This window comes from Alosa pseudoharengus, unplaced genomic scaffold (genome assembly GCF_046254945.1).
Source record: "Alosa pseudoharengus isolate Yale_2024_CS ecotype anadromous, Long Island Sound unplaced genomic scaffold, YU_APseudo_1.1 YU_APseudo_1.1_scf_17, whole genome shotgun sequence".
NCBI lineage: Eukaryota > Metazoa > Chordata > Actinopteri > Clupeiformes > Clupeidae > Alosa > Alosa pseudoharengus.
In genome coordinates, this window is record NW_027468640.1 from 11,808,266 (window position 1) to 11,819,309 (window position 11,044).

At 43.3% G+C, this 11,044-nt stretch overlaps 2 protein-coding genes across 6 annotated transcripts; both read left to right on the forward strand.

Moving 5' to 3' along the window:
• The first annotated feature begins 546 nt into the window (after window positions 1-546).
• LOC143127255 (RNA-binding protein 4.1-like) lies at window positions 547-4,979 on the forward strand. 2 transcript variants are annotated; one of them, XM_076288618.1, is made up of 4 exons: window positions 547-641; window positions 1,663-2,110; window positions 2,580-3,403; window positions 3,634-4,979. In XM_076288618.1, the coding sequence occupies exons 2-3, from the start codon at window positions 1,687-1,689 to the stop codon at window positions 3,380-3,382; spliced, it is 1,227 nt and encodes a 408-aa protein (XP_076144733.1). In that variant the 5' UTR covers window positions 547-641; window positions 1,663-1,686; the 3' UTR covers window positions 3,383-3,403; window positions 3,634-4,979. The 2 variants fall into 2 exon arrangements, with proteins under 2 accessions (XP_076144733.1, XP_076144734.1); XM_076288619.1 differs by lacking the exon at window positions 547-641 and adding an exon at window positions 928-1,008.
• Window positions 4,980-5,103: 124 nt separating this feature from the next.
• rbm4.1 (RNA binding motif protein 4.1) lies at window positions 5,104-10,514 on the forward strand. Of its 4 annotated transcripts, none has more exons than XM_076288616.1 (3): window positions 5,104-6,573; window positions 7,054-7,944; window positions 9,833-9,969. In XM_076288616.1, exons 1-2 carry the CDS (start codon window positions 6,162-6,164, stop codon window positions 7,929-7,931), a joined length of 1,290 nt encoding a protein of 429 aa, XP_076144731.1. In that variant the 5' UTR covers window positions 5,104-6,161; the 3' UTR covers window positions 7,932-7,944; window positions 9,833-9,969. The 4 variants fall into 4 exon arrangements, with proteins under 4 accessions (XP_076144731.1, XP_076144730.1, XP_076144732.1 ...); XM_076288615.1 differs by lacking the exon at window positions 9,833-9,969 and having other exon boundaries at window positions 5,104-5,261; window positions 6,138-6,573; window positions 7,054-9,431; XM_076288617.1 differs by lacking the exon at window positions 7,054-7,944 and having other exon boundaries at window positions 9,833-10,514.
• Window positions 10,515-11,044: the final 530 nt, after the last annotated feature.

Below are 11,044 nucleotides of genomic sequence, written 5' to 3' on the forward strand. Positions count from 1 at the left end.
AGTCTTAAGTGTTTAGGGGCTGAACAAACGGATGTTTTCACAATGTTAACGCAAAACATTGTTTATATACACACTAGTTGTAAACATTGTCAGTAGATTTATTAATCATACTTAACTAAAGAAGTCCATGGAAAACATGTTATTAACGTTAACCTGTCCTTTCAGTCGTGTGAATTTGTAAATTGTGTGTAGCAGACTCACTTAAATAAGTGTAGTCAATACAGTGACCCAATGAAGTTTGGTTCGGTTTAAAGTATCTTGTAACGGGAAGGGTATGAAATAGAAGTAATATTAATTGGTAATACACTGGAATGATAGGACAAAAAGTTTGTCTCAGAATTATTAGATAACTGGCTTTTCCGGAAATGTATCTCAGAGTCATATTCAAAGTAAAAGCCAACCGCCAAAGAAAAAAGAATAGTATCCCTAGATATTATTCGACGTGCTTCAACAGAAATGAGCCATTCTTGTTGGGTATTTGTGAGAAAATAGTTTTGAACTGTAATAATAATATTAAAATCAGAACGGAAATGCTCTTTGTCATTTATTGACGCTACTCTAAGCCGGAAATGCAAGGCAAGTGGTAACGACGCCATTTCATGTTTCATTCATTTGAATTGGCGGCCGCATTCGTAGTTTGGGTAAGACTCCTGATTTATTGTTATAAATTGGACAAATCTGGACGTTTTTGGCACTGTCCACAAATGCTCAATGTTTATTGTACTGTTTAGGATTGTATTTCATGAGTTGATTTCTCTGAAATACTTCAGCTGCTCATGTTCTCTCAACTTTGCATCGTCAGATGGCTAACACCTTTCGAGCTAGCTAGCATGCTCAGCTAGTGCTGTTTACTAGCTACGAAATGGATAGATTAGCTTCTAGCTACGGCTATGATGGCTATCTATCTACATTATGTAAGCAGTCAAGTGAGCTAACTTGCGTAGTACAACACCGCAATTGGAAATGGCATTTCAAGCGTGTGGGATTCAAATAAATCGTTAATACCGTGTAAGATATCGACTTGGTTTATTGACCGTGCAGAACTTTTGTCAAACTTGGCTTTTAACTTTAATGAATGCTACTTGATGTTAGCGATCATGTTATGCTAAAGTTAGTTGCTGCTAATATTCCGCGTGATGTGGCTGGATGTGGTGGTTTCAATTTGTCGTTTACTATGCTATCTAACTTACTCCTCTATTACTTATTTTTGAGTGATGCTCGTGTTTCTTGTGCAATGTTACGGTATACGATGGTAGCTAACAAGTTATTGATTTTAACCTTAGACCTAATTAGGAACTAGATTGTTCCGGATCCGAAAAGTTGCTTAACTAACTTATCGTTAACGCTAGCTTCAGACCATGTAACATAAACGATACGCTGCAAAAGTAACAACTAGTTTGTCGTTTAAATATTGCGTAAACATGGAGTTTTCTAATACTTTTTTAAAATATCAATGTACAACTCCGTTCAGACATGTAATTTCTTAACCAAGAGTATACATTAATGTTAAGTTGGTGGCAATATTCGTCATGGTGGGGGACTCTTTGGCTTGGTTATTGTAACTCTGTAACTGTCTTGGTCATAGGTTATGTATTTTAAGTATTAACAGCACATGGTAGTCATTGAAATTGCTAAATTGATTGTCTTTTTCTTGAATCCCAGGAGTAAAAGAAAAGGGAAATAAAAATGGTGAAGATATTTGTGGGCAATCTGTCTGAAAGTACCACAAAGGAGGAGCTACACTCTCTCTTCTCCGAATATGGCAAAATCACTGAGTGTGACATTGTGAAGAATTTCGGCTTTGTTCACATGGAGGAACAGTCTGATGCAGAAGAGGCCATCCGCAACCTTCATCACCACATGATGAATGGTCAGGCCATCAATGTGGAGCTTAGCAAGGGTAAACCGAAGAACAGGTCCAGGGGATCAACAAAGCTGTACGTGAGTAATATCAGCACCACTTGCACCAACCAGGAGCTGCGTGCCAAGTTTGAGGAGTATGGCCCTGTGTTGGAGTGTGACATTGTCAAGGACTACGCGTTTGTACATCTGGAGCGAGAGGAGGATGCCCTGTCCGCCATCAAAGGCTTGGACAACTCGGCTTTCCAAGGTGAACAAACTATGAGCACAGGGTGGCTAGCCGGTTCATGTCAGTCTTGTAGAAACGGCGTGTTGTGTAGCAGTGAGAATACAATAGTGCTCAAGTGCCGTCCTGTTGCCTCTAGTAATGCTTTTGATTCAGCAATCAACCCTTGTAAGACATTCAGTAAAGACAAATGCGTGGTAGTATGTACATCCTAGGCCCAGTGCTGAAGCATTGTACTCTACTTTTTATGAAATGACTGGAGAAGATGTTTTGGCGTCTTATTCTCAACTGATGAGACTTCTCGAACTGTTCTGAAATGCTTTGCCAGTCAAGCCTATGTAGTGCTCCTTGACAACCTTTTCTCTCAATTTCAGTACATTAAGGTAAACTTGTCATCCCCACGCCCTTTTAACTGACTTGAGATTGGAGTGGTTGTGCAGAAAAAGCGAAAAACGTGTCCTGAAAATGCCTGTCTTCTTTTCCTTCTCAAAAGGCAAGCTGATGAACGTACAGCTGTCCACCAGTCGGCTGCGTACCGTGCCCGGAATGGGAGACCACGCTGGGTGTTACGTCTGCGGGAAACCGGGCCACTGGTCCAAAGACTGCCCACGGGGGCAGAACGGTAGCTATGGCGACGGAGGCGGTTTCCGCGGCGGCCGGGGGTACCCACCGGGACCTCCAGGCTTTGGCAGGGGCGGCCCCGGCGGATACGGTGGTGGCCCTGGGATGCTTCGTGTCCCTCCTGACTACATGGGAAGTCCAATGTATGGCCGAGTGGCGGGCTACCCTGGGGCGTCCCCCATGAGCCGTCACCCTGGCTACGCTCCGGCGCGGGACTACGGTAGTGACGGCAGAGACCAGTACGGCAGTAGATCGGCAATGTCTTACCCAGACAGGTCTGCGGCCTACGATCGCGACCGCTACTCGGCAACCATCGACTACTACGAAAAATACAGGGCTCGCCCTTACAGTTCCAGCTACCCGGACGAACGCCGTCTCTCCATTCCTCCTCCCCCCCCGCCGCCTTCCTCGGCTGTCCTGTCACGGATGAGGCTGTCCTCCGGCCTCGACCCGTATGACCGTCCACTGGCCAGCGGCGCTTCCGCAGTCTCTGCGGCCTCCGCGTCCTACTACGCGCGGGACCGCAGTCCCATAAGGCGTGTGTCTGGCGGCGGCAGTGCCACCTCGGGCTACGCATACGAGCGCTCACGCCTCTCTCCGGTGTCCAGGAGTTCTTCCTATGCCGTGTCGCGGTCCAGGGAGGCCTATGGAGAGCGAGCACGCTATGCATACTAATGTAAAGGCATGCACGCCAAGGTGAGCCAACAACGGTGCCAAAATGGTCAGACATGTGATTTTGTGCTCAATCTGATAGGTGCTAATCGGCTTCTCATTACAGTTGCACTAAAACTTGCACTTTATACAAAGAGTTCAGAAAAATCTAGAGAAATGGCCATAAAGCATTATCTTTAAACAAACAAAAACAAGCAAGGTGATTAAAAAAAAAAGCTCGTTACTCATCAGAAAATGCTTTGCTCTTTTTCTAGGTGTGTTGAATCTGCAGGAATTTCCGTCGCGCCCATACCCGTGGCTTGTTGGCGTGATCCCGGCTAAACCGTTTAGTTTTGGAATTGCGTTTTGAGAGGTGCCCGGTGGATCTGGCTAACGTGTGTCTCTTGTGGGCACAGTGTGTTGGTCCTGGGCTGGTGGATGGTTATCTTAGTCGACTTAATAGCCCTGCTCTTTCACACATGCGAATGCCGTTGATATACCCAATAATTTCTCTGATTCTGATGTTTTACAGGAAACATCTTTCAGTCTGATGTTTTTTTCCCCCTCAGTTTCTTTTGCCGTTTGATTGTTCAGTTCATTGATCATTTATGAATTTAAAATCGCAACAGTGTCAGTGTGTAACTACGAATACTACTTCTGTGCGTTATTTTTCTTTATTTTTTTAAAAAAAAATCTGGCACATACTCCTGAACATGATTTTGTAACATCAGGTGTTTTTGGGCGTTCTGTTTCTTGCCTTGCTTGTGTAACAATACAGTAAAATTCACGTCCACTTTGTCATTCTTATGACACATTTATATTGTCAGGAATTGTCACAATTGTATCTTAAAATTAATTCTGCCATTTTTTTTTCTTTCCTGTTTTATGACTTTTTTGGTTTGGGAGTGTGTATGTATGTGATGTGCAGACAGTCCGTGTGATGGCTTGTGAGCTTTTTGTTGTGAGGACAATCTGCTAGACTTTTCAGGTCCTAAAGATTTTATGAGTGGATAAAAGCTTAGCTGCTATCAAGTCAAAACAGCAAAAACATTCCAATTTTCAGAATTCCCCGGCTGTTTTAAAAGGGTGCCCTCTAATGTGAACTGTCAAATTCAAAGTTTCACACCAGTTTAAATTAATAAAATTGCTGCCATGTCTTGAAGCTATTTTTGGTGACTAGAAGTACTCATTGTTAGTGTTCGCCCGTCACTATATTTGTAAGTTTGGTTTTTGGGGACTGTCTGCATATTGTATGTTCTGTCTCGACTGCAGAAACCAAGAACTACTGCTCGTGAAGAAGTGACACGTACAAAACGGATGGTGCAGCCTTTTTGTTGCCGGCAAGAGCACCAACAGACTTGCATCAACCGACTGCTGAAAAACTTCTGTTGACAGTGCTGACTTTGGAAGTAAAGAGTTTTATAGCAATATAAGTGGGAATGAGCAAAATGTCACTCAGGACTGTCATCTTTGCGCCAACGGGCTTGTTGGGTGGGTGCCTTGGTAATCTCCGTGGATCCCTTCGCAGTGGTTTTCTGTAGTTTGTATATTTCCTACCAGTTTCAGAGCGTGTGCATTTTTGAACTATTTTTTTGTAATAAACCAAAATATTTTGGTGAAATGCGACTTGTTTGGTTATTATATAACGGTTAGTTCCAGTTCTTTAGCATCAATATGTTGTAGTTTCAGTTGGGTCTGATATATTTAAAACATTTTAGCTAGTTAGGGGTCGGTGCAGAAGACATTTTCGCGCCGTGAGCAGGGTGAAGTAGTACGCGCACACACCCCTTGCGCGTCTTGTGGTGTCCGCAAGAGCTTGCTAACCAATGGTAAGCCATTAGCTATCATAGCTTGTGCATGTGACGCCATTTCGGTCTTGTAAGTCCACGGGTGCCATTGTGAGGTATGAGAAAAGATTTCCAAACACTACACATTTTAAATGCATTTGTAATTGTATGCGTTTTTGAGTAATGGCAAGGCTATATACGTAACGATAATGTAGAGCAAAATTGTGCTGCATGTAGGCTTTTATTTAGCGTGGAGCTTGCTACATTGACGGAGCTAACGCGAGTTACTGAATGACACGATTACTTGCAGGCACCTTGCTAGCGTAGTGTTGTTGGGTCATTGCGTGACTGATGAATTAATTGGTTTATTGTGTTGGGATTTCCCAATTGATATGTCGGTGTCTTCCGAAAATCTTGCACGTACATGCACTGTTAAATATCTGTTCCATGCATAGTTTACAATAGCATACTTGGTTAACGTTATCGTTAGATGTTAAAATTCAGTAGGGGCTAGCTAGCTCGTGCACTATTGTCTATTGCCACACTCACATAGCGGTAGTTCAAGCTTGTCCACTTGGGGGAAAGCCCTCCCATACTTGTATGAAGTGCGTTGGGTTCACAGCTAGTATGTGGCTTTTAGTCATGCACTGTAAGGAGAACTGAAGAGGCTTGTTTGTCTTGTGGTGCATTTCATTTAGGACAGTGGTATGCTTAAAAGTGTGTGCTTAAACTTGATCTCACACTTGCCCACTGAGGACTGCATGTCAAGCACTGTCTGGCATTCCTCTGGTGGGCCTACAGCTAGAAAGCACACTTTGTCCTCATAGGGTCTCCAATCTACTTAGTGATGTTTGAGCTTTTAAAGTGCAGATGGCAGCATGTAATGTTTTTCAAATCACATTTAATGACCAGTAGAACTAGAAAGGTCATGCAAATTCATAACCAATAAAGTTGTTCTTATTGAATATGTTGATTAATTTCTTGCCTTTTAGGGTGTGTTGAAAAGGCTAAGCAAAATGGTGAAGATATTTATAGGCAACCTGTCCCCCAACACAACAACGGAGGAACTCCGCGCCCTCTTCTCTCAATATGGAAAGATCTCAGAGTGCGACATTGTCAAAAACTTTGGCTTTGTGCACATGGACGACAAATCGGAAGCAGAAGAGGCCATCCGCAACCTCCACCACTATGAGCTAAACGGCCAGGCCATGAATGTAGAGCTGAGTCGAGGCAAACCTAGGGCCTCCACAAAGCTCCACGTAGGCAACATCAGCAGCAGCTGCACCAATCAGGAGCTTCGTGCCAAGTTTGAGGAGTACGGCCCTGTGGTAGAGTGTGACATTGTCAAGGACTATGCATTTGTGCACATGGAGCGAGTTGAGGATGCCATGGAGGCCATCAGTGGTCTCGACAACACAGCCTTTCAAGGTGAAATCACACTTGTGGTTTGTGTCTTAACGTAGGCATGAAATTAATAGCAGCCTTCCAAAGAAACCATAGGCCTGTTAGTAAGTAAGTAAGGTAAGTAAGCTCAAAAAGGTCAATGGTAAGAGGAGGAATGTGAAATTATTTGTTATAAGTGACTGTCAGGTTTTGTTTGTAGCAGTCAGAATGGCTTGGCGCCGCTCATGTATACAGGAATGCATTCCACTAGCAATGTTCTTCAGTGTTCTCCACGGTAGACCGTAGCCCATTAAAAGGTATGGTGTGTATGTATACAGAACATCGATTGAGTAAAAGTAAACAGGTAAGATCTATGACAAGTTATACGGCTTAGCTAGTTTATAATGCTGACTACATAAGAAGATCAACATCTCTTATTTCACAAACTTTCTATGATTATTTCAATAAGAAACTTTCAGTCACATGGCATAGTGGCAAATTGTTTTACGTCTCTCTGTTTCCAAGGCAAACTGATGAGTGTGAAGCTCTCGACTAGCCGCCTGCGCACCGTGCCGGGGATGGGAGAGAGGACGGGTTGTTATCGGTGCGGGCAGGAAGGCCATTGGTCTAAAGAGTGCCCTTTGGACCAGAATGGCTCCTATCGTGACGGTGGTGGTGCCATGGGGCCCGGCGGCTCCAATGGATTCGGTCCTCCGAGGTTTGGCGGTCGCGGCCGCGGGTTTCATCGTGGCTTCAATGGTGCTGACCCGGGCTTCGGAGGCAGCTTCGTGCCCGCTCACGGCATCAGCAGGGGCGGGGCTTACGGCGGCGGAGCTGGTTACGGCCGTGGCGCCACGGGCTACGAGGGCGCTATGGGTTACGGTGTGCCTCCGGGTTACGGCATGGCGGCGGATCCTAGCCTGGCCCGTGCATACGGAAGCGAAGCAGCGGCTTATGGGGGGGCAGCAGCCAGTTATGGTGCCTCGATGCCGGGGTACCCCAGTGCTCGCCGCTCCGCCTATGATGAGCGAGATCCGTACGGCGTGGTGGACTTCTACGAGAAGTATCGGGCGCGTCCGTACGGTGGCAGTTATTTCGAAGATCGACGCGCCGTTCCCATGCCCACCCCTCCTCCTCCTCCTCCTCCCGCCGCCTCCATCATGAGGGATCGCTTGTCCTCTTCTAGCCTCGACCCGTACGAGCGGCGACCCCTACCCCCTCCACCGGCTCCTGGCTCCTCGTACTACTCCCGCGATCGAAGCCCAATCCGGCGCGTGCCCCCCGAAGCAGAGGGCTACTCATACGAGCGCTCGCGGCTCTCCCCGGTCTCTTCGCTTCCTCGGACCTCCGCGTACGACCTGCCGCGGGATCCCTATGCAGATCGGGCGCGCTACGCTTATTAGCACCTTTTAGCAGGTGAGAGCTACCTCGACTTTTCTTCAGCTCAGGGCATGGGTAAATATGTTAATCCAAACTCATACATATGATTGGTTGGTATTAACCATGTGGTTCAAATTATACTTTTAAGTCTTATATAAGTCTTAGATAAAAGGAGTGCCATACTTGGATGAGCTTCATTGGCAAGGGCCTCAAAATGTACTAGTTGTTAATCAGGCTATATCACTTCTCCTGTACTGTCACTCAGCTAGTAATGCATGTTGCTTGCAACGTCAAGGTCATGGGGTTGAGTTTCCAAGGTCAGTCAGGTCGTGGCTATTTAGTGTTACAGTTTGGACAAATCCTGGCATAGTTAAATGTATGCCGTTAATATGCCATATTTTCTGTGGGAATAGACCATACAGAAAATATGAAAATGGATTTTAGTTCAAATAATAAGAATTGCACATGCTAGACAGTGGATACTTTGAGAGGACCAGACCATGGAACTACAAGATAAACGGCTAGTACAGACAAGCCAATGGGGCAGCCGTGGCCTACTGGTTAGCGCTTCGGACTTGTAACCGGAGGGTTGTCGGTTCAAACCCTGACCACTAGGCACGGCTGAAGTGCCCTTGAGCAAGGCACCTAACCCCACTGCTCCCCGAGCGCCACTGTTGTAGCAGGCAGCTCACTGCGCCGGGATTAGTGTGTGCTTCACCTCACTGTGTGTTGACTGTGTTTCACTAATTCACGGATTGGGATAATTGCAGAGACCAAATTTCCCTCACGGGATCAAAAGAGTATATATACTTCAGCTACAATCAGCTGAATTACTTTTGAATGGCTACACTGGTCAAGTGTAGTGGATGATGCCATGGAGTATAATGCAGTTTCTTGGCTATGGGAATGTAAATAAGGTTATAGTGAAATGAATGATATAGAAATGAAAGTAGCACAAAACCCTTTGGTGGATTTGTTTAAGATGTTTCACAGATCTTTTCTTCCAGCTGCCTTATTTTTTATACAAAGCTGTTAAATGAATTAAGCTTTTTTCACATATGCATTAGGAGCCACTGTAGTTCAGAGAATTACTCCTTTTCAATAAAATTGTGTCTTGAGAATTATCTATTAGTCTAAAAATATTTATCACGATAAAGAAAAAAGGTTTATTACCTTGCCGCTGAGCCATACGTGTCATGTTATTTCTTATAATACCATTAAAATATAATCGTTCGACCAGTCAGGATCTAGTCTGTCACTTGCAGTCACACCTGTTCGCTTTGCCAGAGGAGGTTGCTACAACCATTTGTGTTCAGTACTACCTTTCTTTGCGAGTCAAAACACGTGGTGTGCTTCCAATATCCACATGCTATTCAGACCAATAAGGTGCATGTTTGTGAAACTATCCCCATGTCACCAGTAGGGTTGTGCAATTTATAATCGGCAATTATGGCTTCCAGCGATTATGGAAACATCAAAATAGAAGTACAAAGATTATTTTTGTTGCATTCTGTTCTGCAACATTGCTCACTTTGTCTTGAGTTAGAAATCCAGCACACCCCTTTGCTTTAGGCAACAGCGGTAAATTGTATACATTAACTTTTTTTACATATATATTTTTTTTAATTTCAGTTCCATTATTTTTTGTATATATTTAGTATAGTAATATTTAATATATATTTTTTATTTTTGTTTTTTTAAGTTTAGAAAATCATTGATGTTTCCAAAATCATTTGAGTAATGGTTAAGTAATCATGATATCAATATCAATTGAAATAATCATGTGTCGTTTATTGTGCCATAGTGTAGAAGCCCTAGTCCCCAGTTGACTCAGTTATTATGTGGTGTGCTCTCTTTTGCAGGTGTTGTACTGTCGTGTTTCCACTTGTGCTCGGTCAAGATTCTTTCATTGTTTGTTTTGCAGCTCGTGACGCGTTCCTACATCAGCGTATTCGCGGGGCGGTGAATATCGCGGACGCGTTACTTCGGTGCGTCGATGGTCCACGATTCGGTGTCTGTCCTCACACAGCATATTTTTACTTTTTGAAGTTGCTTCTATCTAAACTATGCTTTTCTCGTACAATAGTGTAGATTTAAAAAAAAAAGGTGTACAAAATGCTTATAGATAGTATCTCAAGTATTCACTGTTGAGACATTTTACGTTTGTAAAAGTTTTGTCTTTGTATTAATCATGTTCTAATATGCAGAAACGTACCACTTCAGTTAATATTTACCTCGTTTCCAAAGGAGCTTCAGTGAAATATCACAAGAAATGATCATCATTTCATTCCTCAAAAAAGATATGCTGCACTTTTTTGTTTTACAGTATGCCCTATATTTTATGTTGTTATGAATTTGAAAGAAAGACTGCTAATGGATCCTAACACATCATGAAGGGAAGATTTTCAAAACCCTACCCCTTCTTCTGAAAGTAGGCAGTGCCACAGTGGTTGCTTTCTTTTTGGAAAGGCCATTTTTTAAAGACTGGTTATTGTCTTGTGTGATAATTGATGGACATGCTGTTGTAATGAAATGATCTTGAAGGGTCATGAAATACCTGTGAAACAAACAATCCACCAGAATAAACCAGTCTGCAATACTTTTGACCCCCAAAGTTGGTTTGTTTTAATTGTGTGATGTTTTTTTCTGCCACAAAGCATCTTGCTTTTGGAGGTATAGTGATGTATAGATAAAGATAGAGAGATAGAGATAGATACACAAAACACAAAGAACACTTCCAACACAATAGTGGAAATACATGTGACTTGCGTTACCTTTGCAATGAATCTCTATTGGAAAAAGTATACACAGTCCTGTGTAGTCTTGGAACAGTTGGAAGTCTAGGTCCAGATAGCCAACAATATTATTAATTGGTCTGAAGAGGGGATTTAATAATGTTTACATATTTTTTTGCACAGTGTACTGATACTAGAAAAGTATGGTGTTACCCTGAAATTAAAACTTTATGTAATATTTACATATTTGATTAAAAAGCTATTCAGTTGATCTTCTTGACTCTCCCCTGAAAGAAAGTGTCACTGATCCTCTGTGGGGTCAGACTGGAACATGTGATTACACAAAGAATCCCTTTGGTTTTTAGGCATTTTGTGTAGGTTTAGGTCCAAATTGTAAATCC

Excerpts from the sequence above, each read along its gene's own strand:
- LOC143127255 (XM_076288618.1), top strand. The coding sequence starts at position 1,687 with ATGGTGAAGATATTTGTGGGCAATCTGTCTGAAAGTACCACAAAGGAG. Across the intron at positions 2,111-2,579 it reads GGACAACTCGGCTTTCCAAG|GCAAGCTGATGAACGTACAG; the intron begins GTGAACAAACTA and ends CCTTCTCAAAAG.
- rbm4.1 (XM_076288616.1), top strand. The coding sequence starts at position 6,162 with ATGGTGAAGATATTTATAGGCAACCTGTCCCCCAACACAACAACGGAG. Across the intron at positions 6,574-7,053 it reads CGACAACACAGCCTTTCAAG|GCAAACTGATGAGTGTGAAG; the intron begins GTGAAATCACAC and ends TCTGTTTCCAAG.